The 18,520-nt window shown below is 44.5% G+C and overlaps 1 protein-coding gene across 3 annotated transcripts in view; it reads right to left on the minus strand.

Annotated features, from left to right (window-relative positions):
* The window catches only part of STAB1 (stabilin 1), a 308,949-nt gene that overhangs the window by 106,475 nt on the left and 183,954 nt on the right, over positions 1 to 18,520 (minus strand). For all 3 annotated transcript variants that reach the window (XM_068251889.1, XM_068251888.1, XM_068251891.1), the window contains 7 exons: positions 15,883 to 16,011; positions 14,350 to 14,406; positions 13,754 to 13,846; positions 11,129 to 11,324; positions 8,700 to 8,795; positions 4,016 to 4,061; positions 593 to 672 (listed from right to left, as the gene is read on the minus strand). In XM_068251889.1, coding sequence (XP_068107990.1) covers positions 593 to 672; positions 4,016 to 4,061; positions 8,700 to 8,795; positions 11,129 to 11,324; positions 13,754 to 13,846; positions 14,350 to 14,406; positions 15,883 to 16,011 — 697 coding nt within the window. The remainder of the gene's footprint in view (positions 1 to 592; positions 673 to 4,015; positions 4,062 to 8,699; positions 8,796 to 11,128; positions 11,325 to 13,753; positions 13,847 to 14,349; positions 14,407 to 15,882; positions 16,012 to 18,520) is intronic.

Consider the following 18,520-nt stretch of genomic DNA (forward strand, 5'->3'; position numbering starts at 1 on the left):
AAATAAAAGCAAACCATAAATTCAACAGGTCTTAGGTCTTTAACAGCTCTGACCAAGTAATAAACATCAGTCAGGGGGAGAGGAGAGCTGATAATTCCTGTCCGTGAATGCGTGCTGCATAAAGAAACTAATCTGAACTCAAACGTTCTACTACTTGAGCCCATACATTTTTCTTCTCACAGCAGCTTGTATGTCCCCACTCATTATACTGGACAAGATCCTCAGATGACAACAGATGCTGCCTGTCATCAAACACACTCTGCAGTGAGAGAGATGCAGGGATCTCTGGAATTCAGGCAGAATAGAGCAAAGCAGAAGTGATTTACTTTGACATGTGACCTCTTATCTCTCCAAGTCCTGCGCCCTGCTGAATTTTATCGCCTTAGGCCTTGACCTTTGTGGCCTTCCCAGAAATCCGGCCCTGGACACTGTGTGTCATCAGACAGCATAAGTGAAATGGAATTTGCTCATTCATAATAAACTAAGATTGTGCTAAACTTGTCCCAGTGCTTTATGATGCAGTCACTGCATATATTTGCTATTTCAGTGGGTGAATTGTGGACCATTTGTGCCCAGCATGACCCGTCCGTACCTGTGCAGTGCGTTCCATTCCCTGTGAAGCCGGCCAGACAGGAACACGTCCCGGTGGAGTTTGTGGGTCCTGGGACACAACTGAAAAATAAAAGTACACTGTGAGGTCTTTCTTGTCCATGTTACTGCTCTGTATGATGCTGGCAAATGGTGAAATCACAATTATCAATAATAAAAAAAAATATCTAAAGAGGAACTTAACTGAATATAAGTATACTAGCCGACCCGCATCGTAGCATACGCCGCATCTTCTATCTATCTAATAGAGTACGTGCCTCAACCTTGAAGCAAGAAGAATAAAGGTGGGTACACACATCAGATAAAAGTCTTTGGAAAATCAAAGATCACAGACCAATTTTACCCCCTTCCATGTAGTATGAGAGCCATACCTACACCGTTTATTCTTATGGAGCTGCACTCCCCATCAGACAGAAATCTTTGCAAGATGCTGCACACACAGATGCTGTACACATGCAACAGATCAGTATCTGCAAAAGATCAGTACCTACAAAATACATTCATAGTCTATATCTGCAGATCTCATACACACCTTGTTTAACGGACAATCATCTGCAGATCAGATCAACCAGGATGGATCGTTGGATCTGCAGATGATTGTGTGATCTGCAGATGAATGTCCGTCAAACAAGGTGTGTATTATGCTGGGCATACATGGTAGGTTTTCTACTGTGTAATCGAGCCGCTGGCTCGATTCCCGCTCGTCCCCGCGGGCTCCCGGATCGATTCCTGCTCGTCCCCGCGAGCGCTTTCTTATTTTCCACTCGTTTCTTCTTTTGTCCTACCCACCGGTATCGAGCGCAGAATCGATCCGGCGGGGTATCGGGCACGTCGGAAATTATCAATCGAGACATCAGCGACTCGATTACATGGTAGAAAACATACCGTGTATGCCCAGCATGAGATCTGCAGATCTCATAGACTATGAATGCATTTTGCAGAAACTGATTTTTTGCAGGAACAGATCTTTTGCAGATACTGATCTGTTGCATGTGTACAGCATCTTGCAAAAAATTGTATCTGATGGGGAGTTCAGCTCAATAGAATAGACTGTGTAGGTATGGCTCTCATACTACATGGAAGGGGGTAACATTGGTCTGTGATCTTTCATTTTCCAAAGACTTTTATCTTATGTGTGTACCCACCTTTCGGCTTTCCATTAGAAAATGTAGGCGTGCTCAAACACCAAGTTTAACCCTAGCAAGTCTGGCTTTCCAAATCTGGCCTAATTGGCTATTCATGAGGCAATGCTCATGCAAATATGCATTTGCTTTCGCATGCCAAACTATGCAGGGTCGAAAAACCAATACTGCAAAGCGGTCGCCCTGCGGGAATAAGTTCATGCTATCCAGGAGCGCCACGGGGAGGATTCCCAATGCCCCCCTTTTTATACAACCGGGGGGACCGCAGGGTCCCAGGCTCTCTCACTGCCTAGGAACCACAGCGGCACCCCGGAGGGGGAGGCTGGGTGGCGCAGCCCCCCCCCCCCAAGTGTGGCCAGCGCTGGGAGAGCCGTCCGCACCCACCTCCCAATATTAAAAACAGGCACTTACCTTAACGTCCATTGCGTTCTGCTACATGCGCATTCATTTTCTCATGGAAAGCATTTTTTGCAGTTTATATCCTTTGGAGGCAGGTGGTGGATGGCTTGCTCTGGTGGTGTGAACCCTGGAGTTAGTTGTCTGTGCCGGTCCCCCCCCCCCCCCCCCCCCCCTCTGGAGTGCTGTATGTGAGCCAGCCCTGAGCTCTAAAGCTCGGGGTGACCCATGCTTCACTCCTTTCTCATGTGGTGCCCCCAAGTTAATGCGCATGTAGCAGAACGCAATGGACGTTACGGTAAGTGCCTGTTTCTAATATTGGGAGGTGGGTGCAGACGGCTCTCCCGGCGCTGGCCACGCTTGGGGGGGGGGGGGGGGGGGTCGCCTGCACCACCTAGCCTCCCCCTCCGGGGTGCCGCTGTGGTTGTATAAAAAGGGGGGCATTGGGAATCCTCCCTGTGGTGCTCCTGGATAGTGCTAATGTAGCATGTAGCAGTTTCGCATCGAAAATCCCATTTTCATTTTTGGCGAATTTTCACGAAAATCTTCAGAAATATTTGCGTTTTCGACCAGCATCGAAAATTCATTGTATGCGGATGCTTATGCCCTTATGCGGAAAAATGTCCACAATAATCCGCATGGAAATTCAGTCTATGCGGACGTTTATACGGAAAAATGTCCACAATAATGCGCAAGAAACTTCTCTGAATGCGGACGCTAATGCCCTTATGCGCAAAATGTCAGCAATAATACGCAAATAACGCGAAAATGACTGGCATTAGGCGAAAATTAACGTGAAAAAATTAGATGGAAAATGTGCCTGTCAAAACGAAATTAGGTGAAAATTCGGCAAAAAATTGTCGAAACAAATTTTTGCATTTTCGCTCATCACTGGCATGTAGCAGGGCGACTGCTTTGCGGTATTGGTTTTTTGACCCTGCATAGTTTGGCATGCAAAAGCAAATTTGCATGAGCATTGCCTCATGAATAGCCAATTAATCCAGATTTGCAAAGCCAGACTTGCTAGGGTAGGCCTCTTTTCCATGGACAGTTGATAGGCAGTAAAATGCCTCTCAAACTCTTACAACTGCTCACTACTGCCCGGTAACAGCTTGTTGCTGCCTGGTAACTGCTTGCTGCTGCCTGGTAACTGTTTGCTGCTGCCTGGTAACTGCTTGCTGCTGCCTGGTAACTGCTTGCTGCTGCCTGGTAACTGCTTGCTGAGCACACAGCTCAACAGTCCGTGGAAAAGAGGCCTTAAACTTGGTGTTTGAGCACGCATAAATTTTCTTATGCAAAGTACTTCTTCTTCTTGCTCGAAGGTTGAGGCACTTAGTCTATTATATATATAGATAAGTCATAGAATAATTTTTTTTTTTTACAATACTAATTTATACATTACTTAGCCAATGTTTGCCCGTTGTATAATCTTTAATAAATAATTGCATACTCACTTCAGCAGAACAGCAAGACATTTATAAACATGCATTTTACAGGAAGTGGTTACATCTATTGCGGGTGGCGACATCTTTACTGCTGGCATCACTGCAGAATGTGTGTTCCAAAGAGAGCAGAAACAACACCTAGTCTCCCAGAGCACGCTAGGGGAGATGGTGAAATAACTAAATAGCCTAGGGTGTGACATCACTGGGAGGGCGGGGTTAAATACCAATACACAGCAATATATAGATATAGGAATTGATTCTGATGCTGAAATCAGGATAAACGTGGGTATCCTGAATATTTTTCTTACAATCGCCTATATGTCATCACAGTGCCCCTATAAACACGCCTATACACAGTCCTGACATTCAGAGCAGTGTCTTCTTATTGTCCTTAGATTGGGTTACTGTAACCATGTTACTTACTTGGCAAAGATACTGCAGGAGCCGTTACACAAATCACTGAGAATATCTAGAAAAAAAAAAAAAATCCATTTCAGAACAAATGTCTCTGACAGCCAAATGTCCCATCAGGTCGCAGGTGAACATACCGGAAGGAATGGTGTCTAGTGTGGAGGATCCTCTGACATATACAGGATCTTGTCAAAAAATTAGCATATTGTGATAAAGTTCATTATTTTCTGTAATGTACTGATAAACATTAGACTTTCATATATTTTAGATTCATTACACACAACTGAATATCTGTGGGATATTGTGAAGAGAAAGTTGAGAGACGCAAGACCCAACACTCTGGATGAGCTTAAGGCCACTATCGAAGCATCCTGGGCCTCCATAACACCTGAGCAGTGCCACAGGCTGATTGCCTCCATGCCACGCCGCATTGAAGCAGTCATTTCTGCAAAAGGATTCACGACCAAGTATTGAGTGCATAACTGAACATCATTATTTGAAGGTTGACTTTTTTTGTTTTAAAAACACTTTTCTTTTATTGGTCGGATGAAATATGCTAATTTTTTTGAGATAGGAATTTTGAGTTTTCATGAGCTGTATGCCAAAATCATCAATATTAAAACAATAAAAGGCATGAACTACTTCAGTTGTGTGTATTTGAATCTAAAATATATGAAAGTCTAATGTTTATCAGTACATTACAGAAAATAATGAACTTTATCACAATATGCTAATTTTTTGAGAAGATCCTGTACAGTACACAGGGCCAGAGCTACTGTAGGGGCACTTGGGCAATCCCCCAGGGCCCTGAGCTGGCTGGCAGGCCCCCCTTACAGGTCTCCCCCTAACACACCCACCCCGGAGCCCCTGCAGAGTGTTTGGCAGAGTGGGGTCTCACCTGTCAGTCTGTGGCTCCCCGCACTCCCATTTTCATCCTCACAGGGGCGCCTCTCCTCTGTGACCCAGGGCTTATTATTAGGTAATAACTTGCCACTGAGTCACAGAGAAGATGCGTGGCCAACGGTGGATGAAAATCTGAATGAAATTTGCATACGCTTTGCATCAGGTTGCAATTATTAACATTTCATTGACCTTCCTTAATCCTAGGTAGTTTGTGCTTTTTTTTTTTTTTTTTTTTTTTTTTATAAATGGCCACTTTCAGTTAATGTTTGAATGCTTAAAGCAAAGCTGAGCTGAATTTCGATATTACATTTTTCATCCCGGAAGAGCCCCCTGCTGTAAACAAGCGCATTTCTATTGCGCATGCCCATTTTCAAGTATCACGACATGCCCAGTAAAATGAATTGCTTGTGCAGTGAGTAATGATGGTGCGCACCAGCGGTCCTTGTTACAGGGTGGACATTAGGGATGGCCGCTGGACAATTCCGCGATTCCGGACGGAATTTGGTGATTCCGGTTCTGATATAATGGAACGGAATTGCTATAGGGCTAAAACGGAATTCCGCAGAAAAATTTTTAATTCAGCGGAATTCAAATTTGTTTCCCCACCAAACTGATTTCTGCCTAATAACATGTATTTCTACTCCCTTCCTCCCGGAGGGAAGAGGGTCTCATCTTCCAGGGAATTGTAGTATTTCAAAAGCCAGCTTACATACCTTGGCCGGGAATTGAACCCAGGTCTAGTGCTTGGTAGGCAGCTCTCCTCACCACTATACCACCACCAACACTACATGATAAAGCCAGCCTAGCATGTACCATTATGATATATCCAAGAGAAGAATGAGCTTGCTTAGGAATTTGTAGCATGTCAAAAGCCAACTCACATTGGCTGGGAATCGAACCCAGGTCTAGTGCTCAGTAGGCTGCTATCCTAACCATTATACCACCAACACAACACACTACAATGCTACATGCTGAAGCCAGCCTAGCATGTACCATTGTGAAGAAAAATGAGAGAAAAATTAGCTCTCGCTCTCTCTCTCGCTAGGACTTGATGCCATTGAACTGAATTTTCAGCTTAAAACCATCAACGGATACCGGCAGAATTTCACAGGCAATTTCAGAATTCCCCCGGATTGAAAAAGCAATTCTGTTCCAATCAAACGGAATGGAATGACCAATTTCCGCCTAAAATTGCGGAAAATACAATTCTGCGGAAAGCGGTGACCATCCCTACTAGAGAGAGAAAGAGAGAGACGAATCTACCTGGCTATCTGGGATTCTCTTCGGACAACTGTTGAACACAAAAGGCAAGGCCATGCCTGGGTGGGCTTGAACCACCAGCCTTGCAGTTAAAAGCCAAACGCGCTAACCAATTGTGCCACAAGACTGCGACCTCCTGGCCGCAATAGCAGCATAGGGGGCGATATACAGGCTGGGAACGCGAATAATCACTCGCGTTCCCATGCCTGTCGGCCGGTGACGGCGAAACCGGAAGTCGTCGCCGGCGGGTCCAGAGGCATCGGACCAGAGCTGCGAGGGCACCGATCGGCTGCAGGGGGCTGAGGGAAGCCCCAGGTGAGTTAATCTCATTTTTTTCACAGGCTTAAGGTTCACTTTAATGATTTTATGGGGATGTATGTGTGTCTTTTGGAGGGAGGCAGTAAGTCTGCTCCAAGTTTCAGCATGTAGTGTTGGTGGTATAATGGTTAGGATAGCAGCCTACTGAGCACTAGACCTGGGATCGATTCCCAGCCAATGTGAGTTGGCTTTTGACATGCTACAAATCCTTAAGCAAGCTCATTTTTCTCTTGGATATATCATAATGGTACATGCTAGGCTGGCTTCAGCATGTAGCATTGTAGTGTGTGGTGTTGATGGTATAACGGTTAGGATAGCAGCCTACAGAGCGGTAGGCCTGGGTTCTATTCCTGGCCAATGTGAGTTGGCTTTTGACATGCTACAAATCCTTAAGCAAGCTCATTTTTCTCTTGGATATATCATAATGGTACATGCTAGGCTGGCTTCAGCATGTACCTCCGGGAGGAGGGAGTGAGGAAGGGAGGGAGAAAAAGGACTAAGGGAACAGTGAATAGGGTCTAAGGGCTACCATAAAGGATAAAAAAGGTTGCTTTTGCGATTATTTTAATTTTTCCTCGGAACTTCGTAAAAATCCAGCTGAATTTTCTTAGCGACGAAATTTAATGCTGACGGAATCCGCGATTTCCGGCGGAACGGAATTTGCTCTTTCCAATCATCCCTAGTGGACATGTGGCGGTTTGAGATCTCGTGCATGCGCAGTGAAAATAGGTACGGGCACAGGTGTGGACTCTTCCAGAAAGAACTTACTGGTAGGTGAACAGAGGCGCCAGTAGAATAAAAGTACATAACATTTTTAAAAAATTGCTGGGAGGAAGTGGTGGACTTGCCTCCGTTAAAGCAGACACCAAGGACTGTGATTAAATAAATACACATTTATTGAAGATACCCCAAGGATGCAACGCGTTTCGCGGGCACAGCCCACTTCTTCAGGCAATAAACAGGGGATAAACAACAGCAATTCTGTTACAGCAAGCAGAGGTGCTCTGCTTGCTGTAACAGAATTGCTGTTGTTTATCCCCTGTTTATTGCCTGAAGAAGTGGGCTGTGCCCGCGAAACGCGTTGCATCCTTGGGGTATCTTCAATAAATGTGTATTTATTTATTTAATCACAGTCCTTGGTGTCTGCTTTAACGGAGGCAAGTCCACCACTTCCTCCCAGCAATTTTTTAAAAATGTTATGTACTTTTATTCTACTGGCGCCTCTGTTCACCTACCAGTATATTCAAGTCCACCCCAGGTGGAGGGGTGAACTACCCTTTTTCTCCTATCTACAGAGAGCGACTTCTTAATCCTGAGTGAGGACAGGTCTAATCTCCTCACCTGCCTATTGAGTGGTTACCTGAGCGGTAACCCATGTTTGTGAGTATTACCATCTCACTGTCTCAATTATTCAATCTGTCTTGACATACTACTCCCTATTGGGCTCTCGATTTCTTTTCAATTGTGGTCTTCCAGAAAGAAGTCCAACAAAGGAATAAAAAAATGCACAGTAATGGGGAGCTAAAGGGACAGAGTAGGTCACCAGAAGCTGTAAGCCCTTCCGCTATAAACCCCACAAAATATTTAAAGGACCGCTTTCGTAAAAAAAATAGTAAAATTTAAAATACATACATATAAAATATACATTTCTCCCACAGTAAAATGCACTTTAAATTACCATTTCCCTGTTACTGTCACTTACAATGGGCAGCAAAAAGCTGACAGATCAGACAGATTTTGAACTAGTCCATCTCCACATGGGTTATCCACAGTATTACTTTATGCAAATGCACTCCCTGGAAAGGGTCTATACAAAGATGTCAACCTACTCATTTGCACACTATTTTGCCAGTTGGACTGAGCAACAGCAGTTCAGGAAATGCTTTTGTAAATAAGGAAATAACTGAGAATCTCCCATGAGGAGATGGGACTTGTCCAAAACCTGACAGATCTGTCAGATTAGATTAGATTTTGCTACTTTAAGTGACAACAACATAGGAAAAAAGTAATTCATACTGAATTTTACTCTGGGAGAAATGTACATTTTTTTTTTGCGATAGTGTTGTCCTTTTATTATTATAAAAATAATCAGTTAAGGCAAATTGTGAGGGAGAAGTGAACTTACAGCATAAGAACTCTATCATATACATTAAGTGGTTCCCTTTGAATATAACGCTGGGGTAAGCAGCAGCCTATGTACAGTCAGTGCGGGTACCTATTTCACAGGTGCTTCCTGTCCAGCCTTTATCACACTGGCAGAATCCGTCGCCGTGGAGACCATCGTTACATTTTCCATGAACGCAATCACACTCTGTTACAAAATACACAGACAATCAAAAAACAAACAAACCAAAAGAAACGACTTTCTGGGAAACATGTTAAAACACAAATTTACTGCGGTGTCAAAAAAATAACACCCGCTTCTATGATGAATCTGACATACTGAAGAAAAATAATGAAGGTAGTAAAAATAGATAATCAGTATATCAAATAAAAGGACATTTAATGAAGATTTAAAATTGAAAAACAGAATCATATTTTTATACGTAAGGTGCCCAGACATCAGGCGATGTACAGGCAGATCGACCAAGAGACCGATCTCTCTCAGATATAATCTGATCCGAGAGAGATCTGTTGCCTGCCCATACACCACAGGCCGATTCACCAATCAATTTCATGAGTAAATCGATTCGGAGCCAGCCTTGTAATGTCACATCTGCCACCTCGCCCACCCGACGCTGCCCCCCCCCTATCCCCCCCCCGGTGCCCAGTGCCCAATACCTTACCGCTCCAGGGTGGCTTCGTCCATACACATGCCCCATGTGGTTGCAGAATAATACGGGATGCGTGTATGGACGGAGTCAGCGGTGGACATGTAATGTAATGGGCACTGGGGAGGGAGGGGCACATTGAACATTAGGTTGGACAGCTAGCCACTACGCCACCGTGCTGCCTGGTCAGGTATCCTTCCGACCTCAATCACCACAAGCCCACACACAGAGCAGCTCCCCTGTGCGCTGTGTGCAGTGAATCATATGTGGAACTATAGCAGCGTGTAGAGGGGGCGGAATTATGGACGGACAGAGGGGAGGAAGTGCTGCCACTTCCTCCCCGCCCATATTTGATGGTAGAACGGGGGTTCCAGGAGGTGCTGGAGGGGGGAGGATGGTGCTGTGTGCTATTCACAGCACCTGTAATAAAACAATATTAAAAGTTTTGCAGGTGGAGGGGACCAAGTCAGGGGTACTTTAAAGAGGAACTCAACTGTAGTGAAAATTGCATAATGAACAAAACGGCTTATTTTTATACAATATTCATACAAAACTATTTGGTCAGTGTTCAGTTGCATAGCGCACGCGTTATTATAATATGTGTGCACTGCAAATGGAGACTGGACATTTTCCTCAAAAAAATTAGATCAATTTAAATACATTTGCACAAAAAAAAAAAAAAAACCCCAAAACATTAATTTGAAATTTGGTGATTAAGATTTCTTGAAATAAATGTACCCTTTATTTAGTGTCTTTATAGTGCCTGTTAAGGGACCCATACACTGGTCGATTTCAGCAATCAATCTATTTAATCAGCAAATTGATTAATTTGCGGCCGATTTCGATCGATTTGATCTATCTGACTGGATGGAGAATCTAAGCTCATACAGTTTCATTGGATCTAATGGTCTAATAGTGCATTTAAAGGTGGCCATACACTTATAGATTTTCAGCAGATTGGACCATCAAATAGATTTCTGGCAGATGCCTGTCAAGTCGAATCTGGCAGGAATCTATCTGATGTGCGCCACACACTAGGAACAGATTTCCAATAGATTTCAGAATGAAATCTATTGGAAATCGATCTAAATGCATTATTGCACCATTAGATCCAATGCAACTCTATAGGCCATCGATCTTCTGCCATCGATCGACCTAGATTTTCCATCCTGTCAGATAGATCAAATCCATCGATCGGCTGATTTGATAAAATCGATTTCTGATCGATTCTATAGAATTGATCGCTAAAATCAACTAGTGTATGGGCCCCTTTATTAAAGATCCATTAAAATGCTGTGTTAGGCCTCGTTCACATTAGGTGTGCAGAAAAACGTGTAAAAGCGCATGATAAAAAAGCATGTGTTTGTGCGTGCTTTAGTGTGTGTTTCAGTGCGTTGCGGTGCATTTTTGTAAGCATATTTTGCTTATTGTAGCAGTAGCAGTTGTCAATAAAGCTTTGTTTTCACATGTAAATGTATTTTTTTCCCAAATAGGGGGAAAAATGCATGCGCTTGTATGCGCTAAAAAAGCGCACCTGTTCTCTTACATTGATGTGCGCTTTACAGCTCAACGCACAGAAATGCATGCAACACTACGTTTTTGTAACGGTGCTCAGCGCAGCGCATAGATGTGAACCAGGTACATTTAATTACATGGGGACATCAATACCTTGCAGAACGCACAGGGCAATGTGCTGTGATAAGCGCACAGAAACGGCCCTGATGTGAACGAGGCTTAATGCGGATTCTTATTCTGGAAGTGGTGCGGACCATTATCTTCAACAAGTGCAACTTTCACCCTGTTGGTACAGGGGGTCGGTTCCTGCACACCCACCGAGGATTGCGGAAGTGCTGTTCCAATTTCTGGAAATTACCTGATTTGCATTCGGCGCCGTATCTCCCAGCTTCGCAGGTTTCACAGGCGGTCCCGTGGAAGCCTTCCTCACAGATGCACTCTCCGCTGCCCGCTATCCCATCCTGGCACTTCCCGTTATTGGCGCAGACGTTGGTCACTCCTCCTGGGCACGGCAGACACTGATGCCCATAGAACCCAGCACAGCATTGCTCAACCTGAGGAAAGACAACCCACCTTATCACAAAATAACTTGCCTAGCAACTATGTGGAGGATTGCACCAATTTAAAGGACAACTGTAGCAAGAGGTATGTGGAGACTACCATATTTATTTCATTTTAAACAATACCAGTTGCCTGGCAGCCCTGCTGATCTATTTGGCTGCAGCAGTGAGGGAATAACACCAGAAACAAGCATGCAGATAATCTTGTCAGATGTGACAATAATGTCAGAAACACCTGATCTGCTGCATGCTTTTTCAGGGGCTATGGCTAAAAGCATTAGAGGCAGAGGATCAGCAGGATAGCCAGGCAACTGGTATTGCTTAAAGGACTTACGAGGTCAAAAATCGTAATTTTGATCTTTACCTGTTTAATATTTGAATCCATAGGTGTGTTCCAATGCGCCCTCCGTTCTATTCCACCTCAAAAGTATCCTTTATATTCCCCAGAGGCTGCGACCCGACCCCACAGCACGGGTCGTCTTCTATGCCACATTCAAGATGGCCGCCGCAAAGATCAGCGGCTGCGCAGTACGCATGGCGGAGAGTGCGGCTGCGCAGCTCTCCACCCTCGGCAAGCCGCGTACTCGCTGTCAACGTCCTCCTACTGTGACAGCGGGCGCGCTCACATCGACGGCGGAGAGCTGCGCAGCCGCACTCTCCGCCATGCGTACTGCGCAGCCGCGGATCTTTGCGGCGGCCATCTTGAATGTGGCATAAGAGATGACCCGTGCTGTGGGGTCGGGTCGCAGCCTGGGGGAATATAAAGGATACTTTTGTGGCGGAATAGAACGGAGGGCGCATTGGAACACACCTATGGATTCAAATATTAAACAGGTAAAGATCAAAATTACGATTTTTGACCTCGTAAGTCCTTTAAAAGGAAATAAATATGGCAGCGTCCACACACCTCTCACTACAGTTGTCCTTTAAGGGGAACCCGAGGTGAGAGGTATATGGGGGCAGACACCAAGCTCCCAACTGTCCCTCTTTTGGAGGGATAGTCCCTCTTTGGGTGCCCCGTCCCTTGGTCACTCTTTCCTCCTCATGTGTCCCTCTTTCAGGACTGATATACAGATCTATGTAAATATATGGATTTTTCTACTGAAAATGTGTTTGACTATAAACTTTATTCCCATCCTTTAATTTGATATATTACTAGGTCAGTGTGATTTGAATTATAAAATGACATATTTTCCTATGAAATCTTTATGGTATGCCTGACTATCGGTGTGCGGGGGGCGTGAGCAAAGGCGTGGCTTAAGTGTCCCTCTGTTATTCTTATTCACAAAAGGTTGCTATAATTTCCATTGTGCATGGAGAGGGTTTAAAGGACACTCACGAGGTGAAAATAAAGTAATGAAATAAATAATTGTATCTATCTTCCATCTCCTAAAAATGACTTATGATACTCCACAGTTTTATTTTATATTTAATTCTACTTTTTACGTTTTTACTGTTTTATTGTTTTTGCTCAATGACACAGTCATTGAAGTATGCCAAAGCTAAAAAATCTATGAACTATTGACCCTCTTTATCTCTTTCCTGCTCTCTGAAGCCCTTTTGTGCTAGGAAAGTGTTTTATAGTTGTAATTTGTTATCAGTGAGGGTCACATTGTAGTCTGACCCAGTACTGACTTAGACAGGAACTGCCACTTACATACCTGATGTTTAACTCTTTCAGGCCCAGTTATTTGTGTGCTAGGCACTGTACATACCCATGTCTGTCTCATCATGTCACATGCCACCTCGGGTATCCTTTAACTGGTGTTACATAAACTGCATACTGTAGTGTTTACAAGGAGCGGCGTATGTGCTGGGTGCATACTGCGCACATGGCTTCAATCCACTCAAGACACATTCGGTAAAAAATAAATGGCTGGTAAAATACAGCATTCTGTGCTGTAGACTTTTGTTCCCAAATTCACTAAGATTGTTACACATGCGGCAATAGTTTGGTAATTAACCAGAAAAACTGCAAAACGATTCACTAAGAATTTTAGGAAAACTTAGCAAGAGGCTTTTTGGTCCATTGTAGCCCCTTACACACTCCTAGGAGTTCTGGTTCACCATGAGCTTGCTGGGAAATCTGCAACTCTGGTTGTTTGAAGTCCTACTCCATAGAGCGATATTAATCCATGCCATGCCCTGATGAGGATCAATCAATCTGAAACAGTTTGTATGCATGATGGATTATTGTGGTTCTGTACAAATAAGATGACACATCATTGCCTTCCAGCAGATCTTGAGGTGTTGCTAGCTCACAGGGACAACAATGGGTGATTTGCATATTTCAGCAAATCCTAAGATTTTTTAGAAGAAACACAACACGCTACCAGTATATGCTGCTCAACTGCCACAATAGTTTATTGATATCAGATATAAGAATTCGATTAGTTGAGGCCAAAATGAAGCAATTTACTTACCACTTGTTTGAGGACGCAGCTAAATCTGCAGCCGGGAATTTGTTTGCCCCGCCTTCTATAGGTGCAGTTCCCAGAGCCCGCCCCCAGAGGTTCCTGTACAGAAAACATACGTTAATTAAAGTTATACAAAGAGCATTTCACCTTATGGAACATTTACACGAAAATAATGTAGCACAAGCACAGTTTATTATTTATCAATTAATTGTAAACCTGATGGGATCACCAGCCACATCTGAAATCCTGCTTCCTCTCAAGTCTACAGCAGCAGCTCATGTGACCCGGCAGCACGTAACAGATCACATGAGGCATCGCTGTAGCCATGGATACAGTACACTAGATGGGAGGATGGAGAGCCCTAAGCTGGAATGCTGAGAACAGGTGAGTGAGGCGGCACTGCGCATCTGGGGGGGGGGGGGGGTAGGGGGGGTATGCAGGGAGCGGAACATTTGAGGAGGAGAGCCGCCTCTTCCACCCTCCAATTGTTGCCACCCTTAAGGACGCGATTCACATTGCTTCATGGAAGACCCACCCCTGGGTGTGCGTCAGGAGTTAGTCTGGCGTCTCAAACAGGATTTAGAATACTATCACAGACTCACATTAAGAACCGAATTGTCTGGACACGGAATTCCTCGGTCACAATTAGAACATCTTGCCTGTAAAGTAGAAGAGATTAAAGTTGTATTAAATAATCAGAATATTGAAAAAGTAGATAAAATCGTTGAAGACTGGCAGTATCTTTAGAGCATTAGAATTAGCTTGCTGCTGCAATGACTATTGTATGGAGAAAATGTCAATGATGTGCAGCTGTCACCACAGAGACAACATACCGGTAGTAAAGCCATCATATTGTGATCTGGCCACTGGTACATTTAGGTTTTAAAGAGAAATTACAGTTTGGCACCAAATTCCAAGTAAACTTGTTAACCTGTTTTTCATTCTCCAGTTATCCTACTTGTATTTGTCCTGTGTAATGTCATCTGTATAACTGCAACAAGTCCCCCCAGCTCAGAGCGTAGTAGTGCTGAGAGAGGCCGTAGCACAGGAATGTCAAACCGGTCCTTCGAGGGCTGAGATCCTCACACATTTTTGACACAGCTCAAATTAATTAATGGATCTGAATCAAGAAAGGTGTGGTCCATCAGTTAGAACATATTCCTCTGTTTTTCAATCCATCCTAAACACTGGCATGGATTTGGCCCTCCAGGCCTGGAGTTCGCCACCTGTACCATAGCATGAATGCGTTATGTCATTTAGTTCATTCCAGATCTTTTGTGAGGAAAATGATCTCTCCTCTGCTTACAGCCTCCGAGTACTGCACAAAGAAACTCTCTGCTGTGTTTGTGCCTTTCTATCTACTGCGTTTTATTATCGGGTCTTGCTGTGATGCAGGCAATGTCCCGATAAACCGACCCAGTAAAGTGAAGTTCAGTCTGTTAACCCTTTCATTATATTTTTATTAAATATATTTTTTAGTCTTTAGAGAAATTTTAATTTGGGTTGTACGTTAAAGGAAACCTAAACCGACAAGAAAAAAAAAATAAACTTACCTGGGGCTTCTCCCAGCCCCCTGCAGCCGTCCTGTGCCTGCACTGTCCTTAACAATCCTGTGTAACCCTGCCGTGGCTAAGTTTCATTTTCGCCAGGTCAGGGCCAATGCGCCTGCGCAGCCCTCGCCACGCATATCCTTCTTCATGTTCCCCTTCTATTGCGTTTCCCTTCACATTCCCCTTCTAAAGTGACTTCCAGGCCAAAGCAGGTCACCGTGGGTCCCGCATGGAAACGTAGTTCTGCGCTAGCGTTAAATTGAGCACTTCCGGCACAGTGTACTGCAACATGGGAAGCATGGGAAGTATGAACCTCTCACAGGATTTCAGTAGGTTGTGGTAGAAGAGCGGCAATTCGCCGCAATGTGCCATTGTGAAAGGGCCTTAAATCTTATAATGTCTGAAAGTACCATAAGTGAATTGTCCAGATAGATAGATTGAAATAGATTCTGGGCATTCTTCCATCTCATCCGGACTCAGGAGGTCGCTAGTGTTAGAGGCTCAGAATGTTGTAGAAGATGAGTCCAGTTCAGACAAAGTTCTGTTCTTTGTGGAGTGATGGCGGCTAATGACTGGACTTCTTACCTTTTTCACAACAACCTCTGACATGTCGCAGCGATTATTTAAAATTCTTAAAACTTTGGTGATTCCCATCAGCATTCCGTTGTCTGTTTTATAAAATCTGCCGTCCAGCGGAGTGTCTTGAACGAGTGTCTGTGACAAAAGGAAGACAAAGTTCATCAAGTTTGTATAATTCACCATACCTCACCGTATCCCATGACCACATGCCATGACCACATCCCACGACCATATCCAACCATATCCCATGACCATACCCCACCATATCCTATAAGCATGTCCCATGACCATATACCACGACCATATCCAACCATATCCTATAACCATGTCCCATGACCATACCCCACCATATCCCATGATGACATACCGTGACCATATTTCATGATGACATACCGTGACCATACCTCACCATATCCCATGACCATACCCCACCATATCCCATGACCATACCCCACCATATCCCATGACCATACCCCACCATATCCCATGACCATACCCCACCATATCCCATTACCATACCCCCTCATATTCTATAACCATACCCCACCATATCCCATGACCATACCCCACCATATCCCATAACCCCACCCCACCATATCCCATACCCCACCATATCCCATGACCATACCCCACCATATCCCATGACCATACCCCACCATATCCCATGACCATACCCCACCATATCCCATGACTATACCCCACCATATCCCATAACCATACCCCCCCATATCCCATGACCATACCCCACCATATCCCATGACCATACCCCACCATATCCCATAACCATATCCTATAACCATACCCCACCATATCCTATGACCATATCCCACGACCATACCCCCCCATATCCCATGACCATACCCCACTATATCCCATGACCATATCCCACCATATCCCATAACCCCCCATATCCCATGACCATACCCCACCATATCCCATGACCATACCCCACCATATCCCATGACTATACCCCACCATATCCCATAACCATATCCTATAACCATACCCCACCATATCCCATGACCATACCCCACCATATCCCATAACCATATCCTATAACCATACCCCACCATATCCCATTACCATACCCCACGACCATACCCCACAATATCCCATAACCATACCCCACCATATCCCATGACCATACCCCCCCATATCCCATGACCATACCCCACCATATTCCATGACCATACCCCACCATATCCTATGACCATACCCCACCATATCCCATGACCATACCCCACCATATCCCATGACCATACCCCACAATATCCCATAACCATACCCCACCATATCCCATGACCATACCCCACCATATTCCATGACCATACCCCACCATATCCTATGACCATACCCCACCATATCCCATGACCATACCCCACCATATTCCATGACCATACCCCACCATATCCTATGACCATACCCCACCATATTCCATGACCATACCCCACCATATCCTATGACCATATCCCACCATATCCCATGACCATATCCCATGACCATACCCCACCATATCCCATAACCATATCCCATAACCATACCCCACCATATCCCATGACCATACCCCACCATATCCCATGACCATACCCCCCCCATATCCCATGACTATACCCCCCCATATCCCATAACCATATCCTATAACCATACCCCACCATATCCCATGACCATACCCCACCATATCCCATGACCATACCCCACCATATTCCATGACCATACCCCACCATATCCTATGACCATACCCCACCATATTCCATGACCATACCCCACCATATTCCATGACCATACCCCACCATATCCTATGACCATACCCCACCATATCCCATGACCATACCCAACCATATCCCATGACCATACCCCACCATATCCCATGACCATATCCCATGACCATACCCCACCATATCCCATAACCATATCCCATAACCATACCCCACCATATCCCATGACCATACCCCCCCATATCCCATGACTATACCCCCCCATATCCCATAACCATATCCTATAACCATATCCCATGACCATATCCCATGACCATACCCCACCATATCTCATAACCATATCCCATAACCATACCCCCCATATCCCACGACCATACCCCACAATATCCCATAACCATACCCCACCATATCCCATAACCATATCCTATAACCATACCCCACAATATCCCATAACCATACCCCACCATATCCCATAACCATATCCTATAACCATACCCCACAATATCCCATAACCATACCCCCCCATATCCCATAACCATATCCTATAACCATACCCCCCCATATCCCATGTAACAATAAGGAACGCCGACTATCCCAGATGTCCTAGGTTTGGAGAGATCAGAACTCTTCAATACAGTTTGAAATCGTCCAGTCATTGGGATTCACTCGGTTATTATCTATCTAAAATTTTTGAAATCATGTTCAACCCTTTAGCCTGTTTCGGCTCTTGGTTTGTCCTGTGAAAACAAATCCCTTCCCTGGAGATGATCAATGAGGCGAGATAAAGCATTAGTTTACTATAAAGCATAAAATAAAGAAACAGAAATGAACGCAGGAAGGTTATCTAGGATCTGTCGCACAAAAATCTCTGCACAGCCTTCCATACGGTAAAAATCAATATTCCCTTATTGGATCATCATTAAAAGGAT

The sequence above is a fragment of the Hyperolius riggenbachi genome, chromosome 9 (assembly GCF_040937935.1).
Source record: "Hyperolius riggenbachi isolate aHypRig1 chromosome 9, aHypRig1.pri, whole genome shotgun sequence".
Taxonomy (NCBI): domain Eukaryota; kingdom Metazoa; phylum Chordata; class Amphibia; order Anura; family Hyperoliidae; genus Hyperolius; species Hyperolius riggenbachi.